Source organism: Pseudopipra pipra, chromosome 18, assembly GCF_036250125.1.
Source record: "Pseudopipra pipra isolate bDixPip1 chromosome 18, bDixPip1.hap1, whole genome shotgun sequence".
NCBI classification, from domain to species: Eukaryota; Metazoa; Chordata; class Aves; order Passeriformes; family Pipridae; genus Pseudopipra; species Pseudopipra pipra.
In genome coordinates this window covers 14,113,992-14,133,262 of record NC_087566.1, presented here as the reverse complement: position 1 = coordinate 14,133,262, position 19,271 = coordinate 14,113,992, and the positions used below count along the sequence as shown (strand labels likewise).

General features: G+C 45.3%; 2 protein-coding genes across 22 annotated transcripts in view; one reads left to right on the top strand and one right to left on the bottom strand.

Moving 5' to 3' along the window:
• COMT (catechol-O-methyltransferase) overlaps positions 1–14,009 on the top strand; it is a 28,007-nt gene extending 13,998 nt beyond the window's left edge. For all 6 annotated transcript variants that reach the window (XM_064675298.1, XM_064675303.1, XM_064675301.1 and 3 more), the window contains exons 2-5: positions 2,702–2,984; positions 4,742–4,935; positions 6,212–6,343; positions 8,809–14,009. In XM_064675298.1, coding sequence (XP_064531368.1) covers positions 2,702–2,984; positions 4,742–4,935; positions 6,212–6,343; positions 8,809–8,988 — 789 coding nt within the window. In that variant the 3' untranslated portion in view covers positions 8,989–14,009. The remainder of the gene's footprint in view (positions 1–2,701; positions 2,985–4,741; positions 4,936–6,211; positions 6,344–8,808) is intronic.
• Positions 13,508–19,271, bottom strand: part of ARVCF (ARVCF delta catenin family member) — a 236,648-nt gene continuing 230,884 nt past the window's right edge. For all 16 annotated transcript variants that reach the window (XM_064675283.1, XM_064675281.1, XM_064675280.1 and 13 more), the window contains one exon: positions 13,508–18,713. Coding sequence is in view for 1 of the 16 variants with exons in the window: in XM_064675292.1 (XP_064531362.1) it covers positions 18,708–18,713 (6 nt within the window). In the remaining 15 variants the exon portion in view is untranslated. The remainder of the gene's footprint in view (positions 18,714–19,271) is intronic.

Sequence of the window (19,271 nt, the reverse complement as noted above, 5' to 3'; positions counted from 1 at the left end):
CCTAGTTCACCCTGATCTGTGAAGGGCAGCCCCAAACACGCTGGCAGAACCCCAGAGTGCCAAAGCAACAGCCTGGGGCAAGGGCTGCGCAGAGGATGCCAAAGGATCCCTTGTAAGCAGAGGATTGTGCCTGCCCTTAGTCTGAACCAGTTCTGAATGCCACAGTCAGTGCTGGAGGGACCTGACCCTGCTGGACTGCCCCCAAGTCATGGGCATGCAGGGCTCACAGCTCCCCTTGGCCAGAGGGGGAAGGTTGGATACCTACTGGCATCAGGAAATGGTTCTGGGCTCCATCCCTTCGCTGCAGTTCAGAATAATTCTCTCTTACCTGTGTCAGTAATCCAAATCCATCAACAGCAACCATGCAATCAGCTCAGCCATGAAAGTCAAGTAAAGACTAGCCAAGTGAAACTAGAGAGATATTTTATGTTAAACTAATGATATTTTCATAGCCCAGCCCAAGTTCTCAGTGGACAGATTATGTGGAACATTTTCATGTAGGAGAACTGGAAAGAGCTGAAATCCTGCCTGGGAGGTGCAGGACAATTGGGCCTGGGCAGTAGAACTGCTACTGCACAGAAGGAAAGAGGAAAAACTGACCTCCAGGCCATCCTGATCCCATTGAGGTAAAGAAGCAGGTTCATATTAAACAGAAAGTCCAAGAAGCAAGATTTTCATGTGCTAATGACAGTGGCAAGCCCTGAAAGGAAATGTCTCAGGTCAGACTTTGCAAGGAAAGCATTAAAGGTAACTGTCAACACTGGTGACTACTTAAAAGCAAAAGAAATAGACTTTTAACTGCTCCAAACAAATCATACTTGCTCTGCAACTCAGATAAGTGGATGGGTGAACAAAATCAGCTGTACTGTGTCTTGAAATATCTCCATGGAAACTCAGTCATCTTCTGAAGTCAAAATGTGTTCTGCATGATGATTCAATAAATCAGTGGCATAGATTTTCCCCATGTGTATGTGCCAAGTCCCACTACAGAACAGAGGTCTGAAAATCCATACAATTTAGGTTTTTTCTAGGACAATTTTGAGGAAGGTAAGCAAGAACAGAATATTTCATAGAATCATACAGCCCCTTTGCCTCTGGTCTTGGGCAACTTAGGCAAAATTTTTGATGATATTGTAGCTCCAGCTGGAGCAATGGTTTTGCTGAACTCCAGGTAGGTGGAACATTAATACCAAGTGCAAGTGGAAGCTGTTCACCATGTTCAGCAAGATGGAAGAGAAAGAGATTTAATAGGAGGAAAAAGGCTAGAAAGAATTGTCATGTGCTTTAAAAATAACAGTTTAAAAAGCAGGGCTACTACATCCACCCTGCTGAGGTTAAGGAATTGGTTCTGAATCCTATTACTGATTGAAGCATGTTCCAACCTGGGCTCTCCTCCCAGGGTACAGCTCCAGCCTCTGCTTGCGGGAAGCTGGGGTGGAAAAGTGGAGGTGTTACGGGAAACGAGGTGTGTTTGGAGTTGTGCAAGAGAAGCTTCATGTGCAGAAGAGTCCTCAGGCAAATCAAACCCCTTGGTTTGGCACCATCTCAAAGGCTAAAACAATTGCTTAATTTTAAGAACCCTTTCTTTATCAGATCTTTTGTCCTGTGACTCCTGCGTGGAAGTAAATGCACCTTCCTGTCCACTGGCTTGCCTGAAATCCAGCAGAGTAAGGGGCTTTGATGGGATTTATTGTGTGAACTGTACAGGCTGACATGCATCCCATCTGCTGAATGTTACATTCAGGTGCCCTGAACTCACCAACAGGAACACACCCCACCCCTTGCTGCCCACACAGAAGCCCCTGCAGCTCTGACACTGAATTTCAGGGGAGAACAGGCACAGTCTCATCAGTGCAGTTGAACTGGCCCATCAGAAAAGTACAGTGTGCCCCTCTGTTACATCTCTTCAATTTAATGAGCCTGAGAATTACTCTGATCCAGCTTTATGTTTTTAAAACCAGTGAGAAAGCATCCTCACTTTATAAAAGGCAATGCATATTTTTTTATCCTCAGAAGTGTCAGAATGATGGCTCATGTCAAGGGATTTATAAGAAGGAAAAAAGCTTCTATTTTCTGAAAACCAGTTCCCCTGGGTACCTCTGCTGCAGGCTCTGGAAGGAAGGGGGCTGGTCCAGTCCTCCTGAGACATGAAGCTGAGGTGCTCTGCAGAGCAGGTGCTGGCAGGGCAGTGACTCGGGCCCTGCAGACTGCTTTGAACAGAACACCCCCTAACAGTGCCCTTGGCTGCTGACACTGTGCTCAAAATGCATATTTTCTTACCAAGGCCAGCTTAGAAGTTAAAAATGTGGTTAATAATTAGGGGAGTGGGATCATATGCAGGCTCCAATTTAAGCTTTTAAATCCTTGGGAATACAGTCAGGACAGATTTGGTGCTGGGAAGCTCTGTGGTGGCACACTTGGAGCCAGGACTGAGCAGCTGTGTGGGGGCAGGGACCAGAGCATGAAATAAAGCTACTTGTTGACTGCCTGTAAAATTGGCTTCTAAAGGGAGTGCCACGGAGCACCCTCCATTGCCAAGGGACAGAGAGGCCTTTTCAGCTACTCTAGATAAAACCATAATTACACTCATGTGTTCCTGTTCAGAACGGCTGGGTGTGGGTTATTCAGTTTAATATTTACAAACAGGATAGTCCTCTCCCATGCTACCTTAACCCTGGGCTGTTTTTCTCTTTCCTTCCAGATGCTGGAGAGCTCTTCAGCCCCTTTGTTCATTGTCTTCATCCTGCTTTTCATTTTGCTGCTCTTTGTGGTGCTCATCAGGAGAAACGGCACTGCTGCCCTTATCTGGAATGAAATAATCCGGGAGAAAGTCACCAATTTCATCATGAACCAGAGCAAAGAGCAGAGGATTTTAAATTTCGTGCTGCAGAACGCGGTGCCAGGAGACCCCCAGAGCGTGGTGGACACTATAGACAAATACTGCTCCCAGAAGGAGTGGGCCATGAACGTGGGCAATGAGAAAGGTAACTGCAGCAGGGATCAGATCCTTCAGACTAGCACAGAACAGGACAGCTCATTGTACTCACATGGGAACTTCCATCTGCTGCAGAACCCCCCAGCCCTGTGGGCAGTGCTGCCCGCTCGGGGGGAGGGTTTGCACCGGGGCTCCACTGACCCATCCACCGAGTCACAGACCAAAGCTGGGCTTTGTGCAGTGCACACTGAGAGTGGGTAAGCAGAGGGTGACAATTTATGGGAAAAATCTCGGGTTGTGTTACACCTCAGCTCCTACACAGGGTCCCCTTAAGGCATAGTTCATTATGGTATGTACCTTCAGATCCTTAACAAGAGAGTAAATTGAAAAAAAAAGAAGGATGTTAAACTATATGAATTTTGTGTATGCAAGCATAAGTTAGAAGTTTCTGTTGAAGAAAGAAATCCTTCCCATGTCACACAGTGTCAGACACTGTTGCTATTTAGCAAGCAAATCATCTTGTTCTTGTCTCCTAAAGGAAAGTATGGCAACAAAAAATTTTTTTCTTAGCTGCAGGAAAGTGGCAATCTTTTCAAAAAACTATAATGGAAAATGTTAACACGTTCCCTTATGTATTAGAAACAAAAGTACCTCTTGCTGGGAAGTTGCAGGGGAAATTTGCTTAGTCTGGGATTATCACAGTTAATGAAATTCAACTCTAAGCATTGTAATAAAAATGCTTCTCTGTCATGGGTATATTTTTTGAAAGTAGCTCCTCATTGTAAAAGGCAGAGTAGGAATTCTTAAAGCTCCAAACTTTGAACATTTGTGATTATATTCTTAATAATTTCACTCTAGTTTTGCTCTGATAAGATGGCCTTTCCTCAGATAAGAGCCATTAAAGTTAATGCAGCTTTAGTTTCTAAGATTTCAAGAGTGACCACATGGCCTCAAGATGCATCATCATCATCATCATTATCACAATATTCATAAACAAATAACACCCAGAAAAATATCACTTAATGAAGTGTATACAGACATTGAAAAATTCCATGGCTTAGTGTAAAATCCCTTCCAATACTTTTCAGTTTAGTTATCTAGTTTCCAGCCATACAACTAAGAGGAAATAGTTTTCTCACCCATAAATCCTTTTCTTCAGAAGGACACAATACAGTACACTGTCACTTCTTTTTGGGAACATTTTTGTTTCTCACAATTGACTAATGTTTTCCATCCCACAAAGTCATGTAGTGAATCCAATTATTTTGTGACTCTGTATATAGATTTTTCTTTTTTCCTTTAAAGATCAGTATTTAGGATCAGAAATTTTGTACCAGACTACAGCATGTAACATGTACAACAACCAAGAGCATTCAAAATTCAGGAGTTATATATTTCACAAATATAGCCAATTTCTGCAAAAAATTCTTGGAAAAAACCACTACATTTCCCCCCTTAGCACTATAAATTAGTTAATTCAGCGAATTATATAAGTTACTTTCTGGGAATATAAGTTAAATCATGGAATTCTTTACTCATAAATGTTTATTGTTATTATTGTAAACAAAGGTATTTTTTTAGTTGAAAAAATATTGAAAACTTCAAATGTCAACTTTGTGATCAACTCGATCACAAATAAGCCAGTTTGCCAAGGATAGGGTATAAAATTTAACATCAAGCCTTCATTTTTGAATGTCCTGAGCAACCGAGCACATGGATTTTGTAAGTTCCTTGTCACTAACTCGTTCTTCTGTATGTGAACCAGCTTGCTTTTGTCCAAAGGTAACCTGTTTGCATTTTAATCAGGTTTGATTTTAGACAAGACAGTGGCAGAGGTGAACCCCTCGGCTGCCCTGGAGCTGGGCTCATACTGTGGCTACTCAGCAGTGAGGATTGCCCGGCTCCTCAAGGCAGGGGCTCGGCTGCTCACTGTGGAGTTCAACCCAGAGTTTGCTGCTGTAGCCAGACAGATGATTGAGTTTGCTGGAGTACAAGACAAGGTAAATACCATTTTGTCTGTAACCACAAGAGCAAAACTGGTTAGAATTTGTATTCTTTCTTTTTTCTTGCACCCACAAGTCCTTCTTAGTTTAACCAGCTCCCTGCCAAGTTCCATCCCTGCCTTCTCACAGCAGTACAGCTGAGGACTCCACTGGGTTATCTCCCAGACTAGAATGCTGCTTTTCTCTATAAAATGAAAAGCTTCAAATTGCTGCCAAGACTGACTACAAAAAACTGAACCATAGTCTAGTTTGTTACAAAAGCTCACAAGAAACAGCTGTACTATGTGCAATGGACTTCAAATGAGAAGTGTTTACCCAAATCTAGTTGGTCACTATATATCTATCTGTATATATCTGTATGTATCTATATATCTGAATTTTGTGCATGGAGGTGTCTTGACTCTCTCTACAGTTGGTTGAGATGCAGGTGTTTCCAGTCTAGAATCCATCTCATCCCAAGGCAGAGATCTGCAGCAGGTTGGGGGATTCCTGCCTGGAAGTGCCCATTTGCCTGACAGCTCACTTAGTGGAGCTGAGAACACCAGGGAAAATAAACCCCTCCATGGACCTTCTAACGTGCTTCTGAACTCTTTGAAGAGAACCTGAAGTACTACTGACATCTAAAACTGCATTTTCCCCATCTGATTTAATCTCTGAGCAGCTGTGAGCCACAAACCAGACATTTCCCCACTACTTTCTGCCTCCTCTCACAGTATGTGGTGCTTGCCTGACAAACCCACGTGCAGCAGCTGCCCCCAGTTTAACAGTGCTCATACCAGCAAACCTGGTGGGAAGACAGAACAGCCTCTGGCCTGCCCCTTTCCTCTCCTGGCCATAGCAATTTGACATACTGTAGCCTCCAGCTTTATTCTAAACTAACCTGGTCTCTGCATTGTTTGCTTCCCTTAGACTGTAAGATTCAACTGAGATGTAACTAGAAAAAGTAATTAAAGTATATTTTTCAACAGGAGATTCCCATGTTCCCAGTAAAGATACACATTATCCAACAGAAACAACAGGTCACTTTTGCTGCTGTTATTTAAAAAAAAACCAACAAGATCCCAAAACACCCAAATCCATATTTGGGAACATAACTGAGTTGGTTTGTCAAAAAGAAAAAAGTACACCTTATCTAACCCTGTTGAGATAATTCAATTGACACAATACTGAGCTATACAGAGGATTGCTGATGTCTGGCCACAATTTAAAATGACCTAAAGGCATGTGCTTTTTCTTAATGGTTCACAATTCATCACATGGATTTGTATTTCAGGTTAAACTCCTAGAAGGCCCTTCACAGGAAATTATCCCCCAGCTGAAAAAAAAATATGAAGTAGATACTCTGGATTTTGTGTTCCTGGACCACTGGAAAGACAGATACACACCAGACACCATCCTGCTTCAGGTCAGTTTGCACAATTCCAGTCTTAAAAGTGAAGTAGCAAATGCCTTGATGTCTGCGAGGTCTCTGTTCTTCATGAGGGACCTCCTCTGCTGTAAACTGGCAGCCAAAATAGCAACCTTACAGGAAAAGAGGATGGGAAGGCCAGGACTCCAAACCTTTGTTGAGAGTAACTGCTGACACTACACAGCTCAGGGCCTGGCAGAGCACTGCTGAGCCATCCTGCTTCCTGAGCAGGCAGGGGAGCACAAATCCCCCCCTGGAGGAGCAATGGGCTGGGTCTCACACCCCCAGGAGTGGGCACCAACCAGAACACCTGACCCAAACCCCATCCTGATCCTGGGAGAGGTGAGACTCACAACCTGCATGTCCCAGCTCCACCTCTCCCATTTCCTCAGTACCTTTGGTTTGCCTGGGTCTGTGGTGCCAGCAGAGCCTCCTGAGGAAACACCCTTTTGGTGGCACTGCTGGGTATCACTGTTCTGTGAGTCTTTACACTCCACCTAATTAATGGGCTGGAAAGCAACCTTCAGAGACTGCCCAGCCAGGCACTTCCCAGGGGAATGCTGTCTATGGCCAGCCCCAAATGTGGGAAAACCATGTTCATTTCTTGCCAAGCTGCCTTACCCATTCCTGTGAGCATTGCACAACGAGTTGGCTGCAGCAGCAGCAGGCAGTGGTAGGTGAGGTAACTGCTAGAGCACTTCTGCATAGGAAGGTATTTTCAGGTGTTAAATAACTGAGATTCACAACATCTCTATGAACACAACACACACAGATACTCTCCTGCCTTAGGAGCTGCAGGCTGATTTTCTACAACTGCCTGTTTGTATGGAAGTGTCATTTTGCAATTATTTTCTTCACAAATAAATCCACTTTTTTTGAGCCTGCCTCTTACACTGAGAACCTGCCAAGTACTTTCTGACCCCTTGTGGACTACATTATTATTTTCTGATCCAGGCTCCTCTGTTTTTTAGTTTTAGTCCTGTCTTACAGAAAGCTGTTTGAAAAGGAAATTTGTTTGGGGTTATGAACAGCCAGTATTGAATTTACACAGCAGTAGCTGAAGAAAATGTTCCCTCCCTACAGTTGTTTTGTACTCAGAGAATGCTTTCTTTTAAACTGCTGTGTGAGGATGACTGAACTCTTTCCACTGGGAAGAGCCAGTGCATCCTTATCAGAGCTCAGCCTTCAAAACACAGCCAAAATAAACTTATCCCAAAAAAGGTTGTTTAGTTCCATGGTAGTGGTCAGTCTGATGCAACTGTGGGACAAAGTTGCAAAAAAACCCCCAAGAAAATTAAGAGCAGAAAGACAAAGAAAAGATCCTCCCATTTTCTCAGATGTTACAAACCTTCCAACATGCACCCTTGGCAGGTATCACAATATGAACAGCGACTATGAAGTACGAATATAAAATATTCAGATGAAATATGTACACTGAAAGTGGTCCAGACTGCACTTCTAGAAAAGCCAGACACGAGGAGCATCTGAACTCCTGATGACCAGTGGAAAATCCAGTATGTTGTCTCCTGTAGGGCTCTGTAAGCTGTGCAGTACAGTCTGAGGGCATTGGACATGTCTCTAAACCCCTGCTCCTGTGCTGGCTGTGCTCAGTCCCCAGAGGCAGGAGCAGGGAGCTGAGCAGCCTCTGCAGCACACCCAGCAACAAAGCTGCTCTCACACACTGCCACTGCAAAAACCCCCCATGCTCTGGCTCCAACTGCTGCCTGTAACCACAGACCAGCCTGATTAGCAACAGACTTTGTTTTAAAACAGCTGGTAAGCTCAGATAAGCAACTTCTAGACAAGAATACCAGTAAAAACGAGGTTTGTAGGTTTACTGAGGATAAACATTGCACTTGAAGTGACTATTACAAGTTAATTATGCCTTGTGGAAATTTGTCAGTGATCTTCATTGTGTGCAAACTCTGCTTCGTGCCCAGATCCTGAACAAAATCACAGAAAATTGCTTAAGATGAAAGGAAAGCAAGCACAGAAAATCTCTTTTATTCACTTAGTGGTTTTGGAGTCTGACTGAGACAGGCCAAAGCACACTGGTATGTGCTAGTTTCTCAGGTGACCTGAAGAGTTACTACAACAGTTTAATGCCACATTAAAGAAGTTTTTAAACATTAGGCATGACAGCCAAAACAAGGCCACCTTACTGATCCCATAGAGATAGTTGGAAACAAGCTGAGGAACAGACTGCACACCTCCACTGGGCTTCATCTGCTGTTTCAGAGCCAGCCTCTCTAATGTTCTACTCATCATGCTAAAAGTCAGTCTGTGACCACAAAGGATCCTGCAGTTACTCAGCCTCTCCCCCCTCCTCTCCCTTCCAGAGCCAGCCCACAGTGGGTTTCTGGCTGCAGGCACTCGAGTGGGGCCTGGTTACATGACAGGACATTACAGTCAGGGCAGTGTCTGCTTAACAGCCCCTGTGAAGCCATTTCTCTTCTTTCCAGGAATGCAACCTGCTGAGGAAGGGCTCAGTTCTCCTGGCTGACAATGTCATTTTCCCAGGAGCTCCAGATTTCCTGACCTACGTCCGCAAGAGCCCCCATTTCCAGTGCACTAACTATCCATCCCATCTGGAATACATGCAAGTGGAAGATGCTATGGAAAAGGCTGTGTTTTTGGGATAAACAGAACCATTAATACTCAACCTTTGTTTCAAATGATGTAAATGCAGCTGCACAGGTTAACTTGTCCATGCTCTAATTTTTGGGGAGGGTTTTTTATTTACTTTTATTTTGAAGCCTGTAATTAAAGCAAGTGCTAGTGGAGATCTTTTTAGACTAGGTGGAAACCAAGACTGGGAGTAAGCAGGGTAACTGCTCTGTGCCATTGTTCCACATAATTCAGCAAACCCAAGGTGATGCACATTGCCTTGCCTTGACCAAGACATCATCTAACAACAGAGTCTGTTATTTTGAGCTCAAAGCTGAACCACCACAGTTTGGGCTTAGGGCAAGGTGGAGAAATACACTGCAACTTCTGAAGACTTGTGTCCCCAAGCTGAACTCATTAATGGCTCTCAAGAGTGGAAAAAAGCAGGCATGTTGCTAAAAATGACCATTTCAGGTGCCCTAATTTCGTTCAGTTACTATCATGCCACCTTAATGCAGTGAAGGCTCCTGTGGTGATATCAGATACTTTTTTGCATATTTACTGCAAAAGTTAATCATCTCTATATGAGAGAAAAGAGCACACACACTGAAAGATGAAAGACCCATGCAGTGATGAGAAAAACAAAACAGAATTTTGCAAAATACAAACAAATAAAATTATTAACCTGCCCATGGAGATGTAGGGAACACTGAAGTAGTAAACAGATTAAAATAAACACAGTAACAGACAGAGAACAAAAGGAGCAGACTCCTCCCAAAAGCATACAAAACTGTAATATCTGACCTTGAGAAAATGCTGTTTATCTGCTCATTATACTGTATATACATAGGATGTGATTTTTAGGGGCAGGGCAAGCTGCTTACTCTGAAGTACTGTGTTATGTTTAAGGCACTGTATAAAAATAAAACCAAGAGAGAATGGTTTCCCCAGGTGGGTCCTGGTTCACTCAGTGCTGTTAAACCACGGGAACAGTGGGGGTTGTCATGGAGAAGATACAAAGCCAAATCTGAAGTCTCCCACTCACCTGAACAAGGCACCAATCCAGGGGCAGTTCCCAGCATGTCCTGCTGTGATTATATAATAAAGCAACGGTTGTATTTATAAATAAAAAATAAAAAACAATAGAGCAGGGACGTGACTTCCATTGTCTCCCAGGAATTCTGCACTACACTTGGGAATTCCAGCCTCAAAACAGCCACAGAAAGATCCAACAGCTGCAAATCAGAGTGAAAATCAGGGATAACCATTCTCATCTTTCCCAGAATGAATTCTTCCAGGCCTGTTAGGAGTTTCTTCCTTTCATAGCCCACCCTCCTGCAGTGGTACCTACCCTGGCCTGGGTGCTGCACAAAATCCACCTCCAGGACACCAGTGAGGAGCAGAGGATCACCACACAGTACAGAGGCAAACAGAAAATAATCATCCAGCCCACTTACTGGCATAGCCAGGTTTCTGGAGCACATGGGAAATCTGGAGACATCACTGACCAGAACATTTTTCTGTACACCTGAGGTCACAACCCCAAAGAATCCTCTCTCGTTTCTGGACTTAAACCCCTTTGCACTCCACAGACACTCCTGCCACTGCAGGGCACATCACCAGAGCCAGGAACAAACCAGCCTCAGGTACCTGCTGAGGGATGTGTAAGGCTAAGCAGGTGGACTGTTCTGCACTTTACAGGAGAGGATCAGAAAAGTACATTCCTACTGCTAGTTAATGGCCAAAATTATTGTCCAAGAGACTGTCAAGCAGATTAGGGAAGAGGGGAAACTGTAGAGATAGCATGGATACTGCAAAAGATGCACCAGTGAATAATGTGTGTAATAACGTGGCAAATATAACAGCCACCTTTTAGTATAAAAATGTATTTTAATTCATTAGAAAGAATCTCCCACATGGCAAACTGTAAAAACAAACAGTGTAGGTACTATCAGAATATTCACAGAATTCCATATGTAAGAAAAATTTTTCCACTTCACCACACTTTTGAAATGCTCTTAATTATTGGTGGCAAGGGATGAAAAGAAAAAAGCCTGACTCAGTTTGCATGACTGACAATTAGAAAAAAGGCTTTTGGTCAGTTGAGCAAATATGATCTGGAGTCACTGACACATAAATGTGAAATCTCCCAGGGATAAGAAGGACTTTTCAAAATAAGTCACGCTTTGAATGCTGGGAGAAGCAAAAGGCAGACAATGGATCTTCTAATTCAAATACGTTCTTAGAAACTACTGTTACTGCAACATCATCTTACTACAGTTAGAAGACACAACCTGTTCTTGCCCAAACCAGGTATGAAGTTGTGTGTCTGGAGCACGTGTTTAAGGAGTGCCCACTGAGAGTTGAAGGCTCCCAAGGGAAAGAACTCCCCTAAAACAACACAGAGCTTTCAGCAAGTTCTCACAGCTCGTGGCACAAGTCAAAGGCAGCAACTCTCCTGCATCACAGCCCCCCTGCAGGCAATCCTTACCCCAACTGACACCGGAGCAAACCCACGGGTTTGTACAGAGCTCCCGCCTCCTCCACCGGCTGAGGAGGTGAAGAGCAGCCCACTGGAGATTCTGAGCCATGAGCCAAACACTGAACACAGGGCAGAGAACACACAGAGACCTCCACAAGAGTAGCAGCAGAGCCCTGAGAGCCCAGCTGTCCCCCCGAGGTGACAGCTCCCGGGCAGTGATGTGTCCTGCTGTGGCTGCAGTCAGTCAGGACTCAGTTCCAAGGGATCTTACACCACCCTGGGATTGCTGTGCACACACTGAGCTCAGCACAGCAGTTTCAGCCTTTGCCCTTGTCCCTACACCTCAGTTAACAGCCACACTGCAAAACAACGTCCCGGTTAAAACATCTCCTCTGTCAGCTCCTACCATGAGATTCTGCCATGGCTGTGCTTCAGCTGCTCAGAGACCTTCCCAGTGAGCCACTGGGGAGGAGACCCTCGGGGACAGAATATTCCCCCAAGACACTGCTTAAACCTTAAACAGATGAGGGCTGTGATATTTCTTGCCCATTGTTACCAGGTTAACCTTTCACCTGCAGGACTCACTGCTTCTGTTTGCCCAACCTGTGAGGAGCTGGAAATGAAATCATTTTGACAGCTATAAAAGGTCAGTTGTAAAAACAGCATGTTTGTTTTAGCTCAGTACCTTACCTACAGCATCTGCTGTTCATTGCCATATTAGTGCAGCCACGAAGGAAACATCGATTCCTGAGTGCAGAAGAACCCCGACGGCACCGGGGAGCAGGATGGGCCCAGGAGCAGGATGCTGAGCCCAGGAGCAGGATGCTGAGCCCAGGAGCAGGATGCTGAGCCCAGGAGCAGGATGGGCCCAGGAGCAGGATGCTGAGCCCAGGAGCAGGATGCTGAGCCCAGGAGCAGGATGCTGAGCCCAGGAGCAGGATGGGCCCAGGAGCAAGATGGTGAGCCCAGGAGCAAGATGGTGAGCCCAGGAGCAGGATGGTGAGCCCAGGAGCCCACATCTTACCAGGGCACCAGGGAAACTCTATCCTCCAGCTGCAGGAACAGATCCAGAGAGCATTTTACAGAACTGCTGGGAATGCTTTGAAGACATCTGCAACAAGGAGGGCATAATAAGAAAGGCAAGCTGGAGGCTCTTAACAGGAACCTTTAGTGCTGTGAATGGTACAGGGAGGAATTCACTGATGGCAAACTCTGGTACTGGCAATGATTGATCAGCCTCTCCCTCAGAGGAAACCCGACCTCCCCTGTGCCTGCCAGGCCTGGCAGAACATCACCCGAGATTCACTGCCTGTGCCAGGGCTCACGGACGCACGGGGTACGCACGGGGTGTTTGGGGGCATCGGCCTCCCTGCTGACCTCACCAACACAGGGCACTCCTCGAGAGAATGAAGGTCTGCTGGTGCCTGGATATTGCTTTAAATACATGGGTGACTCTTCAGTATCAGGATTTTTTTCCATCCCACAGTAACAAATGTGAATTATTTGGCGCATCCCCAAAATAACAATTTCTCATGTCAACCAAACTTCATACATTGCTACCATCTGTTATTCTTACACACTTCTATTTATGAGAATACTTGCACACATTTCAGAAATGGGAAATCTTTGTAAAGTTTTATTTTATTAACAAGTTGGTGATTTTATTACCACGTTGGACTTTATCACCAAATTGGGAAAGGTTAATAACTTCTCAAATAGAAAAGCTATCAACAAGTTAGGTTTGTGCTCACAAATGTGCTGGCCTTTGAAACAGTGATGCAGATGTCTTTCCCACAGAAATATGCCTGTATATTAAAAAAAGAAAAAAAATCCCACGATCTACAATCCAGGGTTGGGCTACAACTCCAGCATCTGGCAGCGAGTCAAAAATGTTCAGCTTTACTCATTTAAAGGATATTTCCACTGCCCTCATTACCACTGACCTTTTGCTAACACAGAGCACTGACCTGAGCTAGGGTTGAATAATCCCCTGCCACAGAAAACTGCTGCTGCAAAGCCAAGGAATATTTGAGATACCTGAGGTAACAAAAAGATAACCAATGGCACATGTATTCTTTCCAGGCATGGTTTATTGAAAACACACCAAATTGTTATCCTACATACCTGGTTTCTAACAAGCATTCTACTTGTCTGCATTATGGAAAGATCCTATAATAATAATACATTCTGTCACGGTAACATTTGTTCTATGAAAAGCATAATCCACCTTTTTTTCCTCTTCATACTTGTAAAATCAAACCATTCTAGGTGTTTCAGTTTATAGTACAGTGTAAATACAATGCAAAATCCCACCAGTCTAAACTACAGAGAGAATGTTGAGCAGTATTACAGAAAACACATTGTTGATTTTTTTTTTTAATTCTCCTACCATGAAAATTTTAAGGCACATGATAGTTACAAACACATTAGCTACTAATTACCAGTAAGCTTCTTAGTCTAGTTATTTTGTTTCTCTGAACAGTAAGAACCAGATTGGCAGGCCTTGTTATATCCTCACTATCTTCCTCCTCACCTTGGACTTCACATCATCCTACCCTGATGTCAAACCTAAGACAGAAAACAAAGGTTCATAATACCTTCCCCTTAAATGCACTAAATTAGTTACTGTACCAGTAAATCAGAGAATTTCTCGGTCAAAGATAAGGAAACACCAGATTTTAGGGGCATCCAAACAAAGAAATTTTGCAGGAAACTACAACTATATAAACACCTTCAGAAGCTGTGAGAGCACAGCTCCAGCCCAGCAGCACAGCCCGTGGCTGGAGGCACTGGCACGTGGAGGTGTCACTGAGTGTCACACTGGGGGGTCACTGAGCACAAGGGCTGTAACCACCCTTGTGTGCCCATGGGGCTCCTGAAGCTTGGCTTCCTCCAGGGTTTGCCATGTGCCTCTCACAGGGAGCTGAGCCCGTGCTCAACTTTAAGGCAGGTGGCAGAAGGGAACTCCCCACCTTCAGTCTCCTGAACTGCCCCAGGAGTGCAAACTGCCCTTCCCAGCACGAGCCTTTCGCTAGAAAGCATTGCTGGAACCTGCTCCTCAGGGCAGGCACGAACTGATGAACCTGCTGCAGCAAACACACCACCCTGCTTTCTTCAGGTGTCCCTGACAGCCAGTTGGTTCCTGGGCAGTCCCTTCTGGGACATCTTGGCAGCAGGGACAGGATTTGCTTTCCCAATGCAGGTGCCTTCGGAACCGGCAGGTCTGAGTGCACGGAGCAGGACGGGACAGGCAGGTGGTGTGCCCAGAAGACACTGAAAGCTGGGACCTGTGGCTGCCCAAGCTGTTCTCTGGGGAGCATTTCAAGCTGACAACACATCTTGAGTTGCACTTATGGCTAATATGCTACTTAATTCCAAGACAGAAACAAACTGTCCTAAAGCCCTGGCTTTCCGCTCTCCTGCTCGGATTCTGCAGACGGACAGACCGACCTGGGAAGCACAACTGCTTACACACCAGCACCCAAACTGGGTGCTTCTCCAAGGGAGTCAACACACGATTTTGGTTTCTTTAAACCTCCACAGCTAAACAAAGGTGCTTGTTCTGCAGTAATCACATGCCATCAGAAGTCTCCCTCCCCCTGTGTTATCTCGGCCCTGACTGGGCCATCCAATTTCCTCCTCGTCTTTAGCAGGAGCCTTGCAACACCATCACTTCCTTCCACACCCATCCCTCCCACTAGAATTTCACAGGTAGAAATCTCTTCTACCCCAGCCCTTTGCAGGCAGATTCCCTCCAGTTTTCACAGTGAAGCCAACAGGAAAAGAGGAGGTCACATCCGTGAACCCTAAAAAGCACTGCCTGCCTTTTAGCAGGAGACTCCAGCCCCTACTGCAGCTTTAATCACACACATTGCCACGTTCCCTTCTTTACATACAGTCCCTGCTGCCAAAACACAACAATTACGGGTTCATCCACCCACAGCCCAGAACAGCTCCAACAGCCAGCCATGCCTGTGCCAACAAGGGCAGAGGGGAGGGCAGGGGTGGGCACACATCCCCCAGGGAGCTTCTGGCCACAGACAGAATGGACATGGAATCACCAGACCTGTTCCAGGTGCCCTGTGCCAGCCCTCAGCTGTGGGCAGTCTCACGTGCAAGTCACCCCCCAGCCTGTTTTCCTTCCTCAATATCCAAACAACAGTTTGTTGAGAAGAAAAAACCCCACAGTAATGTCGAGGATGGGTTATTGCTACATACTTGGGAATGAGCTGTCACTGTAAGGCATGGGAAGGGGAGGGGTTAGACATGTGATTTCCAGGGGAAGCCTTGGCCCATCCACTTGGTATCTGACTCTGTGACACACCATCCTTTGCTTCTCTGCAGCCACAAACCACACTGTCAGCTCACAGCTCTGCTGGCTGCCATCACACTTACCCCAGGAAAACAAGGACCAGTTTGCTCCAATGACCTGGGCAGCCAGTGCCATCCAACCTGGCAGGGAGGGTTGTCAGCACAGGGTGCAGTGTAAATACAAACCAGACTTTTGGGGGGAGTGGGATGGGGTCTGAATTTGCTTCTCAAATACTCCTCAGTGTTTTTAGCCCACTAATGACAGAGACTGAAGTAGATCCAATCCAGATTTTGAGTGTCCCTGCAGTGTGCCACTAAGAGCCATGGGATATCTGGGATAGGAGGTCATGACCATAACTGGCCCCCAGTCACTTCACTTCCCCCTTCCTGTGGTTTTCTCTGTTAACCTCTTGCTGGCTTTGAAATATCTGTACAATAACTAAACCACAAAGTCTTAGCAGAGACTCCTTTCAACAGTCAGGTCTTTATTTGAAGTGAACTTTTGTTCAGACTCCTTTGGTAAATATATGGTTTGAAGTAGATCAGGGACAGACTGACAGCACGGCCCTTCTCTTACACTGTTCTAATCAGCTACAAAGCAGGTTCCATTGCTAATTACTGAACGTTTTTAAAAAAATCCTTTCATATACAAAAAGAATACACCAAGTACATAACCAAAAGTGATATAAAACTCTTCTGTGTAGCTTGGTTAAAAGGGTCTCCGCGTATTGGCAGAACAAGTATGAAAAGAGCACCATTGATAGAATATACAGTCAGACGATGGATCTGGTCTCACTGCCACACTCATGTCTGCACAGAGACACTGCCTGACACAGACAGTCAGACACAGACAGTCAGACACTGCCCGACACAGCCACAGCCCCTCCCTCTGCTGCCCTCAGCCGCTGGGCAGCTCTGGCCCAGCAGGACTCTCGTGCAGGTGAAAATACAGACTTTGCTCTCTTGATTTGCTCCAAGCAACTTCACCTTCCCCAGCATCCAGGAGTGACCACTGCAACGCACGGGGAAGGTGAGGCTCAAAAAGGGAGGGTGCGAAGGAGCACACGTGTCATCCAAATCACTGACAGCTTCTGGCATCAGTCTTTTTCCCTGAATCAACAAATGCTTCCCTCTCCTGCAAACTACTTTACATGGTTTTGTTAACCTATCCTCTGCACAACAATATATATATATATAGATATATAGACTTTTTTATTTATTTATATATATGTATTCATGTCAAATTTTTAATATACTCAAGAAGATACAAAGCTCTTGGTACTTGCTTTTTTTTTTAAAGTTTTTAAATCTTTTTTTACAAAAAAATGTAGATGTTTACTATTACAGTAATATTTTGGGGGAGGTGAGGTTGTTGGATATTTCCCCTTTTTAATTACAAAAGAAACGGCAGGCACTGAAAACCGCAAATGATGTTTGCTGGACTCAAAAATGTGCTTTCCAGTCACACCGTTTTTAGGAGCTCGTTTAAAACTAAATGTGGCAATCAAAGAACAGTGGCAACCAAGTGAATTCAGCAAAAGTCCTCTCTGCTACTGGTGAGACATTTGCTTCCTGTTCTCATCTGCTGCCCTCCCTTGACCAATGCCTGGAGAAAATCGGTGATCTGAAGTCATTTAGTTCACCCATTTCCAGACCCTGCAAACGCAGAGCACTTCTCTGGAGGTGAACGTCCCCCTGCACAGAGCAGGGGAGGAGAGCTGCTGCCCATGGGGGCATTTCAGGCCAAATCAAATATGCAATCCCAAAACAAAAGCAAAGGAACACAGAAATCATGATGATGATTTTAAAAATGCCAAACCAGTTCCCTTTGTGGCATTTTTCATGAGGATCTATAGCCCAAAGCAAACATGGATCCAACAGTGAAAAATTTACCATCAAACCTAAGTGACAGACCCATCTAAAATTTATAGCATTTTCAAAATAAAACATCCTACAATAAAGCTCTTATTCTCTTCCAATGTCGTAACAGCTATGGCAAAAGTAGTTGTTAATCACCATCAATGCAACAGTGGTACATTTAACATGGAAAAGCTCCTTATTGCAATCTTGGAGAATATGAAAATAAAAAGCCAGGCAACTTCATTTCTCAGCACAGATTTCTGAACCAGGGACACTGAAACCTTCCACAAACTGCTTTTCAATATGTGGAAATAAAAACAGAGACATTACAGAATTCCAAAAGCAGAAGTATTGTACACCAGATTATAATGACAATATAGCACTGTGATTGATATAGCTTACTCTAAAAGCAGATTATACAGCTTGCATCAATTCTGTCATCCACTCTCCAGTTCGTTTGACTACCGTTTAATAGTTTTTGTTCTGCATTTTCTCCCTTCACTGAAATCCAATAAACCCACTCAACATTCCTGCACTTTCTGTGGAAATAATAAAGAAAACCTGAACATTTTTCAAAAAAGCCTTCAAAAATGTTAAGAGTCGCAGTTCAAAAGAAATCCCCCAAAACAAAAAAACCCAAACCAAGGAGCCCCAAGCCAGGGAAGTGCTGTCATCCTCACGGTGCCCCTGCAGTGGCAGCTCCAGTGTCCAGCTCCTCTCTCACTGTGTCACCACTCGACCTTCCCTGCCCAGTGTGGCACCGTCCCCACGCCAGAGCCACCGGGGCTGCAGTGACAGGGACTTGGGTTCTCTGCTCTTGCTTTCTTCTTGCAGGAGGAGGGAGGGGGAGGTGGTGGCTGTCCTGGTGGGGTGTAACCGAGTTCAAAGCAGGCTGTGGCTGTAAGGCAGGGTGCTCTGGGTGCTCCAGGGGCTCCGGGGCCATGGCAGGGTTCTCCCCACACCCTCCTGGAGCCTGCAGAACCTGCAGCCTGTCAGTGATGCAGCGCCCTCGAGTCTGAATGGCAGTGGTGACTGATGAGATCCTCTGTGTCGATTCAATGTTTGCTTCTCCCCCTCAATTAAAAAAAATGTGGTTGGACTTTAGCCCTGCAAAGTAAAGTCAGAATTGGTTACTACCAGTCAGTGACATGGCCTTCGTGATCTCCATCACCTCGTGACAGGACAGTGGCTGCACGTGCCAACCTGTCCCCAGCACGTGGGTTCCTTGGAGGGTTTGTCTGGGAGAAAATGAGCACAGACTGTTTCTCAAAGTCAGGACCCTGGTGTAAGGCTTCCCTGCTCAGGGAGCAGTGCAGGAGTGGAGCAGGCACTGCTCAACAGACACTGAGCTCAGGGAGGTGCAGGAGTAGAGCAGGCACTGCTCACACACCCTGAGCTCATGGAGCAGTGCAGGAGTGGAGCAGGCACTGCTCAACACACACTGAGCTCAGCCCTCTGCCCCAGCCAGCACAGCACAGCCTGCAGCACTGCCCAGCCAGGGGAGCCAATAGTGCAGGCTCTGCTCTGGTCTGGAAGAGCACTTCCCCATGCTGGAAACCTGCTCTGGGCAGGGGCTTCCAACCCAGAACAGAAACAATGGCAAACACTCAGCATTTATACCAGACTGAGAAGGAGTAGGGAAAAAACATCCAATACCACCACCCA